The 17,797-nt window shown below is 47.6% G+C and overlaps 1 protein-coding gene across 7 annotated transcripts in view; it reads left to right on the top strand.

The window, feature by feature from the left end:
* Positions 1-17,797, top strand: part of STX8 (syntaxin 8) — a 102,530-nt gene that overhangs the window by 44,284 nt on the left and 40,449 nt on the right. For all 7 annotated transcript variants that reach the window (XR_009963164.1, XM_062610523.1, XM_062610524.1 and 4 more), the window contains one exon: positions 17,627-17,728. Coding sequence is in view for 6 of the 7 variants with exons in the window: in XM_062610523.1 (XP_062466507.1) it covers positions 17,627-17,728 (102 nt within the window). In the remaining variant the exon portion in view is untranslated. The remainder of the gene's footprint in view (positions 1-17,626; positions 17,729-17,797) is intronic.

The following is a 17,797-nucleotide window of genomic DNA, read 5'->3' on the forward strand; positions in this document are numbered from 1 at the left end:
TGCTGGAGTCTGCGCTCTGAGCTGTGAAACCTGATAGGACGCGATCTGAGCTCGCAATAAAAGGAATTTCCTTCAACTTGGTTTTAATCTTATAATAGTGTCTTTTGTTGAAAGGCTTGCAGATAGAAGACACCAGGTACCCTCCTGCGTGCCCAGAGCAGGGACGCACACAGCCTGTCACAGCGGGATCACCTCCAGGGAAGGCAGGAGTCAGGTGCAGCGCCTGTTGTTTGTTCCATTGACCTCTTGTTCCCAATGCCCCGGAGGTAGTCAGGCATGGATACACGTGTAGGTGTAGCCTGGAGCTTCCCAAGTCAGTGCACAGGAGGTGGAGAGCAGGAGGCAGGGAGTGCAGAGGGAAAAGCTGGTGGGTAATAGCACAGAAATAATAGAGGAGGCTGTTTCGGTGGCCCACGTTGCTGCTAGCACTAACGTGGGGAGGTAACAGTGCTCATACAGTGTTTTTTCTTTGGGTATTAAGTTATAGGTATCAAGTACAGCAGAGCTCTGCTCTGGGGAGACCACCCTGCAGTTGTGCATTCAGGTCAGGGGCCCCCAATATGAGAGGGCTGTGGAGCTGGTGGGGCAAGTCCAGAGGAGGCCACGGAGATGCTGCAAGGGCTGGAGCAGCTCTGCTCTGGAGCCAGGCTGAGAGAGCTGGGCTGGGTCAGCCTGGAGAAGAGAAGGCTCCTGAAGGGGAGACCTGAGAGCAGCTCCAGTGCCTGAAGGGGCTGCAGGAAAGCTGGAGAGGGGCTTGGGACAAGGGATGTAGGGACAGGCCAAGGGGAATGGCTTTAACCTGCCCGAGGGGAGACTGAGATGAGCTCTTAGGCAGAAGCTCTTCCCTGTGAGGGTGCTGAGGCGCTGGCACAGGGTGCCCAGAGAAGCTGTGGCTGCCCCATCCCTGGCAGTGCTCAAGGCCAGGTTGGACACAGGGGCTTGGAGCAAGCTGCTCTAGTGGAAGGTGTCCCTGCCCGTGGCAGGGGCTGGATCTGGAGGAGCTTTAAGGTCCCTTCAAACCCAAACCAGGCCGGGATTCTATAATTCTATGATCATAGTACATGTGTCATGGAGTGTATCGTAGTTTGGAGCAAAACTGTATGTTCATTTAGGAACCAGACCGGAAAGACTTGATGCAGTTCTAATAACTGTAGAAGTTAACAAGCTGGCTTCATTACAGCTATGGTTGTTACAGGATAAGGGTATTTTTTGGCAGACTTCATGTGCAACAGAGCGTTGTGGTAATGCTTTTAATTCAACAGAAGAACTGGTTTGAGCTGATTGCAAGGAGTGTACAGTGTTTGGAAGAAATAAGAGGACTTGGCTGTGGTGTTCAGCAGCAAAGGTGGAGGGATGAACTCCTGCTTGGTGTTGGCTGAATCAGAAGAGACACCGTCAGGGAACCTGAGCTGAAAGAATGGAATGATCTTAAGAGCCTGTCACACAAAGCTCTGCATTGTATGGTTGGTAGGAAGAGAGATTTAATAAAGTACTTTAGTATAAACTATAGAAAGTAATTGAGTTAGACTGTGGAGTGTTTTGTGAAGTGAATGCTGACAGAAGAGTCAACCGGCCCCACCGCTGTTGCTTAGATGTCTTCTGTGAATCAGACAGTCCTTTCTCCAAGCTGCTCAAGAGCTCAAGTTGTTTCCAAAACTGAATTCTCTATAAAGGGGGGGAAAAAAAAAAGAATAGCAAAAGTGGCATTCTTTCTAGCAGCTCACTTTTACATCCGGAAATCGGAGTAAATGCATAGAGCAGTGATAAAAAATGTTAAATGAGCACCTTTAGTACGTTAGCTGAAGCACGTCAGTAAGGTGCCGTTGTTCTGGGGTGCTGGGGGGATGTTGGGTTTTCTGTTTTTATCAGTTTTACCATTCGGCACCTTTTTGCTGCTGGTTCAGTTTTGTATCTATGTTGCTGACATTTGGATTTCCATTGAAATCTGGCTGGAAGTACTTACATCTTTGGAGCTTCTCACTTTCTATCTTACTGCTTGTGTCCCGCTATGCAGGGCCAGAAGAGAGCCATCAGCAGTGGCGGTCCAAGGGACCTCAGAGCTCACCTCTCTCGGTGTTCCCAGCGACTGAGCATTACTCTCATGAGACATACCTGCAAATCCCAGCCTGCTCAGGAAACTGGGGGCTGGTTGTTGGAGAGGGTGCTAAATTCAGCTGTGTAATTGGTGGTTGCTCACAAGTACACGCCTGTTCCAGGTTACAGCCAGGCAAGGCTGGGCAGTGGGCTGAGGGTGGCTTGCTCTGTCAGACAGCAGGATTCATTTCCAAAGTTGTCTTGGGGCTGCCTGCATTGTTTGGGCTTTTCATGTTGGCTTTTGTGCTGAACTGGTCTCGTCGTTAATGCTGAGTTTCGATTTCCATGACAAGTCCTCTTCTTGGAGATTTACAGCTCAGCTGCTTTCATTTGCCAGGCTAATGCTCTGGAATGCAGGTTGACAGTCCAGATGTGAAACCTTTCTTTTGGGAAAGAAAACAAGGGATTAAATGTGTTTTAAAGGGTTTGAAAAAAATAATTCAAGACTGAGGCCCCAAACTCAACATCTGAAGTCGTGAAGTACTGCTGTTAGCTGGGGATGGGAGATCCAGAGACTTGAAATGTGTCATCTTTGGCCGGGCCACTGGTACCACTTGGCTTTCAGTGTACCTGTTACTGCCCTACCAAATGCTTCATAAGATGTTACAAAATGGCAAATAATCAAATTATGTAGCTTCATGCAGTTAGTTGGTGTTAAAGAATGTTTGGGGTATTGCTTCTGCTAAATGTGTAGTGAAGGGGGGACAACTGGGTGTTCACTTGGAAATGACTGTCTTTTCCTGATACTCCTTGGTATAAAGATAGAATCCCAGCCTTGTTTGTGTTGGAAGGGACCTTAAAGCTCCTCCAGCTCCAACCGCTGCCACGGGCAGGGACCCCTTCCACTGGAGCACCTTGCTCCAAGCCCCTGTGTCCAACCTGGCCTTGAACACTGCCAGGGATGGGGCAGCCACAGCTTCTCTGGGCACCCTGTGCCAGCGCCTCAGCACCCTCACAGGGAAGAATAATAGCTCATGGTTTCTGATTTGACAGACTGACCCTCCCGGTTTCTAGGAGGGGGCCTGTAAATAGGATTATCCTTATTTTCGGAGTGTGTGGAGGAAGGCCCAGGCGGAGCAGGTCGGTTCTTCACCATCCTCCCTGTTGCAGGGTGAAGGGCCTGACCGGAGTACGGGGCTTCTCTGAAGCATGTCTGAGTTGGAAGAGGGCATAATAGTGGTGTTTCATGTCCAAACCATTTTTTTCAGAGGGAAACATAATGGCTTCAGCCAGGCCATTGAATCTGATCCTTTGTGCTCGTGGTAATCCGTACAATGCATCTATCAATTAATATCTGTTTGGGGTTCAGAATTATCTGGGTTGGAAATGATGGAGCAAGAGTTCATTGTCCTTTGAAAGAAAAGATGAAAACATCTATAGCTCTCTCCTGCCCATATGGAAGGAGCAGACGTTAGGAGCCTGTACTACAGATGTGTTCACTTGGGAGGCTCGGAGTTGAGTTTTAAAAAGGGCAGATCTTATAGGGCAGGTCTTGTTCAAGTTGCCTTGAGAAATATAATGGGATAGGGATGGAGCAGAGCTTTGCATTATCGTTTATTAAAACTGGCGGTGTAAAGTAAAAAGCTTGTGGCTTTTTACATGGGATTAATAATGTGATTGGTGCTCTCTTCTGATCAGCTTTAGGACTTTCCATAGCCCAGCGATTTTGCAGGTAGAAGAGGTACATTTTGTATATTCAGTTATAACCCCCCCCACCCCGGGCTAAAAGTGCCTTTGGCAGTACCAGAGGATTTGATTTTATTTTTTAAAGTGGGATGTAAGTTGAGTTATTGGAAATCCTTACTCTGGGCCTGCACACACTGGCCTGGGAGGTGATTTTTTTTGCCCTGTGTGTATTCCCATTCTTTCCCTTTTATTTTTTATTTTTGGGAACAAAGCAGTTTGGCTGCAGTAAATGTTGTTTGCTGCAAACCCTTGCAGTAAGGTGGTGCTGACTTGTTCCCATACATTTGGGAGCCATCAGCCAGGCAGCTTCTGCAAACAGTTGCAGGAGAAGCACAACAAGCACCAGTAATCTCTTCAGTTTGATAAACCGTGTATTTGTGTAGCTTGATAAAGTGGAGGCTTAAGGTTTCCTTCCTGCGCTGGAGTTCGTCACGCTGGAATTCAGAACTCGTGCATCGAGATGAAGCCGGTGTTTAGCCACAGTCTTCTGAAGTGTCTTACAGACACGGTGTTTAGTGGCACTAAACCCTCGGCTTTGTGCAGCTCTTGCCAATTAATCACTTTTGGTCCTTCCAACAAATGAACTGGAGAAAGGGGAAAATCATAGAGGAGCAGAGCAGCTGGATAAGGGCTCCCTCTGCAAGGCTTTCCTTGCTCTGCAAAAATCCACGGGCACAGAGCCACGCTAAACAGTAAGTGTTCAGCCACATCTGCAGAAAATCCATGGGAGGGCATGTGGAAAGTTGGCACAACTTTTGGTGGAAGGAAGTGGGAAGAAAGAAAATCATTAGCTAAAGCTAACCAGGACTTGTAGACTTGAGGTCGTCTTATCTGTGGAAGTTCTTCTTCCACCCTTTCTGTTGTTTTAACCACTTCTCTGAGTAATCTGAACTTTTTCCATGACTGCAGACTGGGAATGGAATCTTTCTGAGCCATCAACTCCAGAGACGTTTTTCTCTGCTCTTGGTCTGTTTCAGACTCCTGGGCAGGTAGGACACGAATGACTTGAGCGACATTAAGGAGTGCTTTCCCTGCCAGGGCTCTCATTCTGGGTATTTGCTCAGCTCTGAGCACATTGTTAGATGATGTATTCCTCTTGCTAATTTAGTCAATTTACCATTGATTCCAGTAGAGCTTGATGAAGTATGTCAGCTGGAGATTAGTCCCAGATGCCTGGGTTGACCTTAGCTTTATCAGCTGCTTTCAATACTGTAACCATGAAGCACTTGCAAGTTTTCTGGTTCCTCCTATGATTGATAGACCAATTTTAAAGTGGCTTTCCTCCTCGTTTGTGATCCAAGAGGATAATGCCATGCAGCTGTCCACAGCATGATGCTCTTGTGGAGAACACTGCGATGCTCTGTTGGCTCGTTACCAACCTGAATGTTTATTAAAATGGCAGTTGTGTTTTGCAGGCTTGACAACTCCCTAATACATGGTTCTGCAGTTTCCTCTTCTCTAAATATCTTGAGCGGAATTGAACAAGTCTCTTAATGCTCAGGTGGGCCTGAGTTGTTTTAGAAGAGGTTTAACTGTGGATATATGGAGTGGAGAAGAGAGGCAGTGTCTGTGGGCGTGTGGAAGGGAGCCTTCAGCAGCTGGTGGAGGTGGATGGTCATCATTTTGAGTGTGGTGTTGGTGAACTTCATCGGGATTCTTGCCAACTGCTGTGGTTCTAAGGGGTGAGCTGGTGAGCAAAACCGTTCCTCACCTGGCCCCGTGACCCCTCCTGGTGTGTTCCCATCATGCTGCCGCTGATCATCATTGCTTGGGTACGGGCATGCTGCAGGGTGTTTTCCTTAGGGCTGCATATGAAGATTGTTCAAATACTGTGTGAACTCCGAGGCCCATCTGAGGCTGGTGGAATCCTTTCTGGGATTAGCAGCCAGGACTTGACCAGTGCAACTTAAACCATGTTTTTCTTCTGGTGCTGGGTGATGCTGGGGTTCTGCAGAGGTGGTTGGTGATGAGCTTGCTGCATTCGAGCTGCTCGTTCAGAGGCAGAGCACAGGGTTAGGTTGGTCTGTCTGGGGAAGGACGCTTGTCACATTTCTGATGTACTTTTTAATGTTAGAACCCCAAAAGAAACAACAAATCCCATCTTCCTCAGAAGGGGGAAGGTTAATGGCGGGGGATGAGCCACTGTGTTGTCACCCTGAGAAACCCCCTGGAGAGTGGCAGCTCACTGATCTGTCTGTACCACCTGAGAGTGGCTCTGCCCGTTCATGAGGTGAGTGATTCTGGAAGGAGCAGAACACTTGAGCTTGAATCACTGAAGTCACATCACACCAGCATGTTGAGCTATATTCCCTTTTTGCTGCTCAGACTGCAGTCCCTGTAATACATTTTTGGTCTCCAGCTATGCAAGAACACTGCTGGTCATTTTTTCCAATCTTCCTTAATCTGCTTCGAAACCAAGAGCCCTGAATGTCCACTGGTCGAATAATTCTCAGTTGTGGGGACCGTGGCAGCAGTGAAGTGTTTCACTAACTTAAGCTTTTTAATGTGAAAAATGTGGGATGTTCTCTTTGGTTAGAAGTAGCGTTGAGTTAATGCTTCAGAGGTGGTTTGGTCCTGCTTCTTGGATTGAGGTTTGAGTTGGAATGAGCTTAAACATGCCGTGCAGTCTGCAGACAGCTCAGGAATTCTGGGATGTCTTTCTTTGGAGGCGCTCGCCATGGAGCAGGGCGATTCCCCTCAGCCGCGCTCCCAGCAAGGCCGAACAATTTGGTGATTTTTCTCCTGGGGACAAAATGACATCAGCCATTTATAACCATTGCTTCAAACCGCCACGGAGCTGGGGCTGTCTCGTGGGCAGGTTTTGAGAAATGAGGGGTTTCTTTCAAAGGTGCTTGGGAAACTTCTGCCGGGACTCCCAAGTGACGGGGCCTTTGTGCGGAGGAAGGAGCGGGCTCGGGGGTTATCCATCAGCGTGCTGCGGCATCCTTCACAGCCCCGCTTCATCAAAGAGACGTTCCCAGCCCCTTCTTGCTGGCCGGCTGGGGTCGGGCAGTCGTGATGTATTGTTGGGCTGACGGATGGCATGCAAGCTGAGGGTGGATTTATGAAGAGCACCTCTTGTGAGTAAACCCTTAGCAGGCAACGTGCTGGCTTTTAGAAGGGTCCTCCCAGAGATGCATTGACTATGGTTACTTACAAGGTTGCAAAAATGGATGAGGATTGATTTTTATCACCTGGCAGAAGGGTGGCTTATCTGGGTGAGGTGCTCTGTCTCACTGGTTTTTATTTCTCTATTTTTTCAGTGGGACTAGGGGCTGCTTCTTTGGTACTCACAAGAGTACCATGGCAGGGGGTTGGAACTGCATGATTTTAAGGTCCTTTCCAACCCTAACTATTCTGTAATTCTGTGATTATGTTACATTACTGTGATAGGTCCACACTTTAAGAAATACAGAAGTGGTAAAGTGGTACAGTAGTGGTCAAGTAGATCTTAAAGTGACCACAGCTGCATGGTGCGTAACTTAAGGTTTTTGGGGTTGGGGTTTTTCTGGGGGACGGGTTTCTTCTGAGAAATGGACTGGAAACCTCACCTTGCAGTGTTCAGCAGACAAATGGTGTGTAATGGGGAATTGCTATACCTTCTTTCCTAGAGGAATTATGGCAACTGGTGTGTGTTTGTACTTAAAACTATTGATGTCTATGGGAAAGTATTGCAATGGTGTGCAAACTTGGGAAGAATCAGTGACCAAAAGAAAGCAGGAGTGAATATTACAAAGAATTTCTGAAGGCAGGATCTTAAATTCCTGCTTAGGTTTTGGATAAAGGAAAAACAAACAAATGTGGGGTCTGAAATAGCTTCTATCTTTCCATTTTCTGCTATAAGTTTTCATAAAATAAATCATAACAGGGAAAGTGTTTTGATTGGCAGAGTTTTGTTACATGAATGTAAGTAGGCTTCAGTCTCTTGGTGCTGCAGGCTTTCCTAGAGATGCAGAATTCATGATGGTTTTACCTGTGAGCAGTATTTCCTTGCTTTCTCTCAGTCAGGTCTCTAGAAAAATAGTTTAATTACATTGTCCCAGTAACAGGAAGATTTTGCTGGAAGTTTTGACAGTCTGGACTAAAACTCTCTGTGTTGCTGGAGCACTCAGATTTTGGATTTGAATAAAAGTAAGCGATGGTTGCAGGTCCAAGGAGTGCTGTGGGCTTGGTGTGCTGCCGTGAGTGCAGTGCACCGGGTGTGTGGGCTTCAGTGAACACTGTACAATAGAGACAACCTTTTATAATTCTTGTGAGAGGGGATTTCTTTTATATTAAGGTCCATTTGATAGCAGGTAACTGCAGGTTTGCTTTAAACAGTAAGTCAAAGGAAAGGTCACTTATTGGGAGTAAAGGGGATGAATAAATGATGTGGCTTTATACTCATGTAGTTCTAGTGAAAGAGACTGTTATCTCCTTCCAGATAACTGGGAAAGGATATTCAAAATACTATATCATGTGAATATAGTTATTGCCTGCCTTATATCACTGAGAGTTCTCAGCACATCTGGACTGAGAGTAGTTCCAGTAACATTAAAGCGTACTATTTTGGTTGGCACACTGATGCTGTGGTATATGCCAATTAGTAATGGCTCTTGGAAACAGGCTGTTTTAAAACTGTCCCTGAACTATTCCCCAGGGAAATTATTCAATTAAGTACAGCTAAAATTAATGTCCATGGGGTTTGTTCGAATGAAACAAAATAAGCAGCTGGAAAAGGGAAAACTTCTCAGTGTGTGCTTTTAAAATAGCAGCTCTAACTAATAACTGTGTTTGCTGGACTCGATACTGCTGTTTGTTTTCTCAGGGTTGTTCCTTAGCTGTGAATGATCCTATGAGGGCTACCACAGCTGATGGCCTGGGACAGTTCTCTGTCACTACCATGCATTTTCAAATCACCATCTGCTGCCTCTAGACCTTTTGAGCAGATGAAGTGTTCTGTGTTATGTGGGAGTGTCAAAGGGTGACCCACATATAATCTTAAATGCTTTGGGGTCGTGGAATTACAGAGTCACAGGCTGGTTTGGGCTGCAAAGGACCTTAAGTTCATCCAGTTCCAACCCCTGCCACAGGCAGGGACCCCTTCCACTAGAGCAGCTTGCTCCAAGCCCCTGTGTCCAACCCGGCCTTGAGCACTGCCAGGCATGGGGCAGCCACAGCTTCTCTGGGCACCCTGTGCCAGCGCCTCAGCACCCTCACAGGGAAGAGCTTCTGCCTAAGAGCTCAGCTCAATCTACAGACAGGTGGGGCTGCTTGGCTCTGGTGTGAATGGTGGTGTGTGGAAACGGTGCTCCTGGGTATGTCCCCTTAGTCCTTGGAGCAGGCAAGAAAATTTTCTGTAGCAGGACAAATAACTTCCTCTTGTTTTGGCAAGTTTTAGCCTTAAGGCAGCTAAAGGTTTGGTGAACCAGTGGGAAAAGGTTACACTGGAGGCATGGGCTGGTCCTTGGGTGCTCAGGCTGCTCTTCACTTCCCAAAGGCCAGGCAGAGGTTGTAGGACTCTGGAGCATCTTGTTTTTTCCACAGACTGGAAAGACTTCACTGTTGTCAAGAACTAGGAGAGCCAGAAGCAATCCTGCTCCTCTGCAAGGATTCCTCTGTGTGGAGAGCTGGCATGGCCTCGAGTCCATGGGGTATGTTGGGAGAAGAAGGACCTCCTGCAGGGAGAGCTGATGCATTGAGTGCCTCAGGCTGCTAACCTGAGCCTGGAGGTGGGCTGGAGCTGGTCACCAGCTGCGTGGAGGAGAAGAACCATCCTTGCTGCCCGCCCTCCTGGACACAAACCAAGTCTGCCAGGTCCTGCCTGACTCTGGCTGGAGGTGCTGCAGCCTGGCTGCCCTCGTCTTTGTCCACAGAGCTGCCACCCAGCAAGGCAGGAACAGGGGAGCGTGTGCAATGCTTTTTATGGTGCCTGGACCCCCCAGCAGAGCTGGTGGGGAAGCAGCAGGAAGTGAGATCCCCTCTTACCTCTCTGTAGTGCTGGGACTGTGATGTACACATGGCACGTCAGAAAACATGCTCCCAGCAGTTCTTGCTGGCTAGCAGAGGTCTTCTGAAGTTGACTGTCTGCAAGGACTGTCAAGCACCCCTTGAATTAGAAGAGCTAAAGAGTGAGACAGCTGAAACGCAGAGCAACAAACTGGTTTGCTCCCTTGGGGAAGTTAGTATTTTGTGGGGGTTTTAATACTTATATGAAGTTCTGCCAAAGAGATTAAGTGTCATCAGTTGAAATTGGGGTGATGGAGGGAGGAGTCTTGGTCTTCCCTTGAAAAGCACAACTCATCACAGCAGAAAGTGTCGGTGTCCTGCTGGCCTGAGCAGCACAGAGCTTAATTTGAAGGAATGTGAACCAGAGGGATTGTGAGTATTGCCATGGAGTTGAACAGCGAGGAGAAGCCCAGGACTGCACTAACGTGTTGCCTGTGGCATGGAGAGAGGCTGCAAAACCCAGGCAGGGCCAGCAGTGATGGAGAGAAATTAAGATTCTTGGCTTTGTATTTTCCACTGTGTTTTTCTCTTTTCACTCTGCCTTGACATTACAGCTGGCACGTCATGCTAAGGTTCTTCAGCTTCCTGAGGTGCTTACATTAGTTGCAATCTTCATTTCATACCACTGGCATTTTGAACAATGCTTACTTTCTTATTAACATGTAATTATGGGGTTTGGACATACAGAGGTTGGCATTCAGTATATGATTCATTTCTTTGGTATCTAGCTCTTCTCCTGAGGCACCAGAGACATGAAAGAGGGAGGGAAAGCCTGCTTGGCTTCTCCACTAAGCTCCAGCCTTATTGTTGTATTTTTGTGTAGCATAAAACATGAGGGATTTCAGTTTTCTGTCTGTTTTCCTTAAGGCTGGCTGCAGTTCCATGGTGCACAGTGGGTATCCCATGGAGATGCATTATTCATCGATAAGTACTATGGAGCGATCTGTAGATTTAAATCCAAAGAAAATCCAAACAATTCCAAGGAAATGCTTGGTTAGCGACACTGTTCTGCTGCACTGTTCTCCAACACCAGGACTGTTTCTCTCAAGTGAAATGTGCCACTTTCACCTGACTTTTGGCTTTCTTACTCCACACACAGAACAAGTGCAACTCAAAGACAAAGTTGCCAAAACCAAATGTGGCTTTTTATGTGTTTTAAGGAAAACAAACAAATCAGTCAGTGTAAAAACCTGTATGAAAGCGGAACTGTGGCTGAGCAGGAGCCTCTTCTACTTCATGGGAAGAGATGTTCATCCTTCCCAAGGTCCCTATGAGGCAAGGAGAATGATTTTAAAAACAAGAAATCCCACACCTTCCTGTAGGTGGTGCAGCTGTGTGGAGCACGGGCAGAAGCAAGGAGAGGTGGGACGGAAAGGCAACCACAGCATTTTCCTGCTCCTGAATGGAGACAAAGTAGGAAAAAACCCACATGGGTTCCTGCAAAATAAACCATGGTGTTCCTTGCAATTACCCGGCTCTGCCACGGCCTGGCTTTTGCTCTCTCAGCAGACTGCTTCCCTGTTCTCCATAATGAATTACCTTTCTCTCTCATGAGCTCCTTAATGGGAGAAACAGCAAAGAGGGTTCTGAGGTTTGGTTCATGGTGCACTGGTGATGAGCATTCATGGAATTGGATAGGGTCATCTTCTCCATGTCCGTGTGCTGTGCTTCATGTCATAACTTGTTGTTTCAGGTGATCTAGTGGAAGGTGTCCCTGTCCGTGACAGGGGATTGGAACTGGATGAGCTTTAAGGTTCCTTCCAACCCAAACCAGTCTGGGATTCTCTGTTACTCCTTTTGTGATTAAACTGTGCAACATTAATGTGTGTGCTGGAGCTCTGGTGGAGCTTGCTGTGGAGCTTGCTGCTGTTCAGTCCCTGCAGAGAAAGATGCAGTATTGATTCTATGTGTTTGTGTTTGGTATGATTTCATGACCTAGCAGTTGACATGCTCCTCTGCATAGAGCATTGCTGGAGTGATACGGGGCTGGCTGGCCATTGGCAGGGTCTTGTTACGAGGGTTGGAAAGGGAGGGAAGATGGAGTGGCTGGATGGGCTGGGGCTTTTGCTCTCTCTAAACGTTTGGGCTTTTCATTTTGTTGTCAAAACTGAGAGTTTCATTTGCAAGCGGCAAGCTGGTTATTCACTTCAAGGCAGTCAGGGCTGGGCTTCAGCATACGGGGCGTCATCAACGAGGTGAAACACTGAAGGTCCAGGCGTGCCGAGCGCTTGGGGATGTGCTGTTTTTATTGTCTGTCAAACAGTTTTCCAGTGGAAACTGTTCCCTTGGAAAACTTCTGACCAGCTGCACAAAGACTTGATGGCTGAGTTGCCAGAGAAGATGGGGCTGCCAGAGAAGCCCCATTTCAGACCCATAGGAAGCCTTGTTAGAAATGTCAACAGAGAAGTTGGGAATATGGGAAAGACAGATGGTGCTCGTGGTGCTGTGGTCTTGTGTGGTGCTGTGGGCAAATCCTGTGCCTGGAGCTTGCAGCCTGTTTGAGGAGGAATAGAGGAGTAAAGCAAAAGGAGCTATTTGGACCCAGCAGACTGCTCCAGCCCCTGGCTTGGGGTCAGCTCAGGGTTTGCTTTCCCACCCTGCACGAGCCCTTAGCGCAGCAGACTGGCTGTAGCATGATGTATGGCTGTTTCCCGGCGAGATGACTTACAGCTCTAACGGGTGGGATTCCCATCTCATGGGAGGCTCTGAGATTATCCATGCTGTGTCTGCAGAGAAGCAGAGCCAGGTTTCTACAGAAGGCATCAGTGCTTTTAGGAATTAAACCAAAATGTTTCTGATTTTCATGGCAGCAGCAAGTCTTCAAAGGAAAAAGTGTATGAAGAATTAGGGTTTTTTCTGATAAATTCCTAGGATTGTATGTGATTTCTTCTGCTCAGTTTTATATCACCTGTCCTCTATTGGTGTCCTTTGCATAAATCTTTATTTTTCTAGCTATTATAAGGTGTGATTTTAAAGATGTCCATAAATACACCTGTACTGCTGCTACCAGGTGGCTGTTGCGCTGCAGTTTCAGGGAAGGATTTTACCTTTGGGTAGTCACTTTTAGCACAGTCCTTCTGAACACGCACACATGCGCATGGAGGAACCGCAGAATTTGGTAGCAGCAAGATGTGATGCTAGTGTGACTTATCATGCAACCCTTTCATGCAGAGATACTGTAAATATCATCTTTGTTGTGTCATTTGAGATGGTGAAGCCAAGCAAGTAGAGCTTATGGAAAGTGCTTATGATCCAGGGTTCGGAGCAGTCACTTCACTTTTTGTTTTCCATAAAGCTTTGAAAAGAAATACTTAACACTGACGTGCTCACATCTCTGAGTAGTCTTGTGCTGATGTGGGTCAATCAGTGGATTCCTGAGTCTTTAAAAGGTGGCTGTAGGCATTGATGGGGCTTCAACTTGCTATGACCAGAGAAGCAAAACAGTAAAACTTGTTTGTAAATGCTTTTCTTTGGAAGCTTTAATTTGGCTGTGACAGCTGATGCAGCAACAGGTTCAGGTCAGATTAAATGGGGTTTGTGTTTGGTTTGTGGGCAAAAATAGGTTTTAAGTTTAATGCAAAATATTAAACAAACCCACAATTTTTTTTACTTACTTTTTTTTTTTTTAATAAGCAGAAGGAGCTTTTCCTCCCTTTGCTCATGCTCTCTGCAGTAAATCCCTCTGTTCTCCCCATCAGGATTGATGTTGGAGCGCGAGAGGGCTGACTCCAGAGCTGGATGCACACTCCAGCTGGGGCTCACCACAGCAGAGTAAAGGGACAGAATCAGCTCCCTTGACCTGCTGGCCCTCTGGATGCAGCCCAAGATAGGACTGGTCTCTGAGCTACAAGTGCACATTGCCCACTCATGTCCAGTCTCTCATCCACCAGTATCCCCAAGCCCCTCTCCTCAGGGCTGCTCTCAAACTTCTCCCATTTCAGCTGGGCCTAAATTACTCGTACTTTAATACCAGGGATGTGCAGTAGGTTTTATCTTCTGCTGCAAGATCCTGCTTCTCTGATAGAAGACCTCAGCTAAATCTGTGTTGCGAGTTTAAATGTGGTTTGCAGTGCAGCGTTCCAGAAATATCCTTTGAAAGGTCACTGCAGCCCTTCAGCCGTTAGCCAGCTTCTCCCGTCCTCTCCCTCGTATCCCGGGATCCTCGCTCCTTCCCCGTTTCCAGGCTTATTTAGTTGAAATTGTTCCATGCATAGCCAGGAAAATGGGAGGTGATAGAAATCTCCAGCTTGAACGGCAAAGGGGGTTGCAGGTGGGTCATCTGCTGGAAGTTTTTGTGGTCTTTGGAGCCTACTGAGAGCTGCCATTGGATTGTCAGCGCTCTGAAGACCTCCTTAGCTGAGGAGTTAGTTTTCTCTGGCAGCAGTTCTGCCTTTAGAAATTCATGACTAGTTTTCAGCCCTGCCCCATACAGCGTGCGTTTCCATTGCGATTCCTTTGTGGGGAGAAATCCTTTAACATGAAGGTGAAGAGCTGTTCTGAACCGCAACAGAATGTTGGTGGGGGCAGAGGGGTGGATGGGTGTTCCTGTGCAGGGTGTTGGTGGTAGCAAGGGCATTCTGGCCTGGGGAACCTGATTGAATGGGCTTCTGACTTGACTGGTGATGGGTGGGAGCCTCCCTGTGCTTTCTTCCCATGCCAGCCCCAGTGCAGCTGCGAAGGAGAAGACCCTGCTCAGACCTCCTGAGCACCCCAGCACTTCTGGTCTTAACTGCACATTACATCAAAGGACCGGTTGCTTGCTGAGCTTTGGGCTGTGTGCTTGGTGAAGTGGCCTGCTCCCCTGAAACCTGACTGCAGCAAGAGACCTATAGATCATAGAATCCTACAATGGTTTAGGTGGGAAGGGACCTTAAAGCTCCTCCAGCTCCAACCCCTGCCACGGGCAGGGACACCTTCCACTAGAGCAGCTTGCTCCAAGCCCCTGTGTCCAACCTGGCCTTGAGCACTGCCAGGGATGGGGCAGCCACAGCTTCTCTGGGCACCCTGTGCCAGCGCCTCAGCACCCTCCTAGGGAAGAGCTTCTGCCTAAGAGCTCATCTCAATCTCCCCTCTGGCAGGTTAAAGCCATTCCCCTTGGCCTGCTTCTCCCAAGCTGCACCATCCAATTCTCTGGCTCAGAAATGGCTCCTGCTGGTTGGTGTGACGGGGCAATGGCTGGCACAGGGGGATGGGAAAGGAGAGGCTCTTGACATAATCCAAATTGCATTGCCTTGGGCTTTGAAATGATGACAGAAAATTTTCCTCCTCGCATTTGTTCTCATTTGGCTGCAGCATGTTCAGCAGGATGTTTTTCAAGGAGGGTCCGGTCAGTGTTGGCAAAGGAAAGTCTCTTGTTTCCCAGGCATCCTTATCACTTTGTCCTTGACGACGATGGGAACTTTCGGCACATTTCTTTAATTCAGAGACACTCCTGAGCCCGCCTGCCCTTGCAGCAGCTCTGTGCTGCCTTTCCTGTGTGCTGAGTCACACAGGCAGATAAAGCTTCCCCAAAACGTTGTTGGCTTTGCAGATGTTAGACCTGGGAAAGTTGGGTGGGAGGTGGAGGAGGGTTGATGTCTGAGCTATGGACTGAGCAAATCCTGCAGCTCAAATACAGCACCTGCCATCACTTGGGAAAATGTCTTCTGGTGTAGGATGAACAATAACATCTTGATATTATAAGCAACTTCAAACCTGGAGAGGTTTGTCTGGAATAGAGCAGGTTTGATGGGGTGATGCTGCCTAACCACAGGAGTGCTGAACGGTTTAGATCCACAGGATAAAATGGAGGCTGCACATGCAGAGAAGCAGCTGATGGTTGCCCTCTGCCCTCCCTTCATGTGACTACGTGATGGTTTAGGCTGTGGGACATGGGTGAGGAGCTTGTATTGTAAGAAAGATCTTTCTTGTATTTCCAAAGTACAAGGTTTTGTAGGTGCTGATGCAGTCTTACATAGGGATATGCTGGAGATGACAGAGTGCTTTTGAGGCAGCCTCAAAATGTGTGCATCAAAAGGGTGATGCTTCAGTCTCCCAACTCTCTGGGAGATTAAAGCCTCAAAAAATTTCCTTTGTGCCTTCAGAACTTCTGATTTGGGGATTGTTATCTGTACCTGTGATCAAACTGGTTTTATCTCTGTATCTAGCTACAGTGCTTGGCACTTGGTAAGGTTTGAGGACGTAAGCAGCCTGCCCAGCTAACACACATTCCAACAGCTAACACCTGCTGCTGCAGGCAGGGGGGTTGTGGAGGAAACCGTCCCCTTTCAAGTGCTGGTGTAAAGGCAATGGCCAGCTGAGATGTATGGGTGCTCCTGAGAAGCTGCAAGAACTAATGGCACCTATTGGCACTACCCTTGCAAGCCCAAGGGTTTCTTCTACTGTCACAGGGAGGTTTTGGAAGTCCAAGGAATGTCAGTTTTTGTGTCATCCTCTTTTTCTTAGAGGAGATACTTGGGAAGTTTCTTGTTTGAAGGAATACCTGAAAGATTAATTAATAAGGGCCTTGTCCTTTTGATAGGACTTCTTTAACCCTTAACCAGCATGGAGACGGGGTTGTGATGCATAAAAATGAACACAAAAATAGTGTGTCTTGCTCACTGAACACTGTGTTTTAACTTCTGCTTTTGTTTACGGTGCATTAAACTTGGATGCTCCAGCAGTGCTGCTGCACAGGGATGCAGTGCGGGATGTGCTGGGGTGGCATGGCTGCTGTCCACAGCCTGGTCCCAAAAGACAAGCTAGATTTATTAGGGCAGTGATCAGTAGTGGGGAAAGTGCTAGAAGTCTAACCAGAGCAGTGTGCTTTGCAGTGGCATTCAGGTTTTGGCCGCTGTCCTCCTGATTTATCATGCACAAAAGAAGCCATTCCTACCTGCAGAGTAGAAGGCAGCTCAAAGGTGATGTGTTCATGCACTTGGCAAGAAGCCCTGGCTGTGTATTGCAAGAAAATTAGAGCGTAACAGTCAGCAAGAAAGCAACTTGGTACCTTAATGTGGCTTCTAATTTTCAATGTTAAAAACCCCAACCCACCAACCACTCTTGGCATAAGCCTTTTACCTGCTTTGATTTCCAGGGCAAAATTAAAGTCAGCAGTTGCGTGAGGCTGAGGTTGGCTTAAAAGTTTCCTTTCTCTGTTAAAAATAGTTGTAGGAAAAATTTTGCTCCCTTTCCTTTTCACAGAAGATCATCTGGGCTGCAGGCAGAGCTGCCATCTGTACAGCTTAGTAATGGAGCCAAGGTAGGACCTTGTATTATAGAATCCCAGCCTGGTTTGTGTTGGAAGGGACCTTAAAGCTCCTCCAGTTCCAACCCCTGCCACGGGCAGGGACACCTTCACTAGAGCAGCTTGCTCCAAGCCCCTGTGTCCAACCTGGCCTTGAACACTGCCTGGGATGGGGCACCCTCTGTGGTTCCTTGGTTGGGACTGCACCAAATGCGCTTAAAGTATTTATGGAGGTGGTGATTCTGGACTTGTTTCAATGACTATGCAATGGCCAAGCATTGAGATGCTCTGCTCCAGGGACTGAAATTGCAGACTTCCTATAGCATACGCACTAATTCTCTTACTTTGGTTAGTGCTTGCTTTTGTGGGTACCTAGACTGATCCTGCTGTTTCAGGCTATATATTTTATCTCTGTTCTTGCAGTGGAGAAGTGCACTGAGTCTGAAGTTGAGGCCTCTTGCATAGTATTTCCCAGGGTTTGGACCTTGCAGCACATGTGGAGCACTGGTCTGGCATACTGGAGGACAGAAGGATGCAGCTGGTTTCCATTTTGGAGCCTCCAGCAGGAGCATGCTTGTTGAGCAGTGATGCTGCGGGGCTCAGAGGTTAATGCTTGTGTTTCTCTTTCTGCAGAGATCATCGATGACCTCACTAACCTGGTGGAAAACACAGATGACAAGCTTCGCACCCAGACGCGGCACGTGAAGATGGTGGACAAGAAATCAACGTCCTGTGGTAAGAAATGGCTTGAGCACAAATCCTGCCCTGGTTTTAAATTATGGGAAAGTAGCTTTGGCACTCAGA

Source organism: Pezoporus occidentalis, unplaced genomic scaffold (assembly GCF_034315485.1).
Source record: "Pezoporus occidentalis ecotype Australia unplaced genomic scaffold, CSIRO_AGI_Poc_V1 ctg148, whole genome shotgun sequence".
Lineage (NCBI taxonomy): Eukaryota > Metazoa > Chordata > Aves > Psittaciformes > Psittacidae > Pezoporus > Pezoporus occidentalis.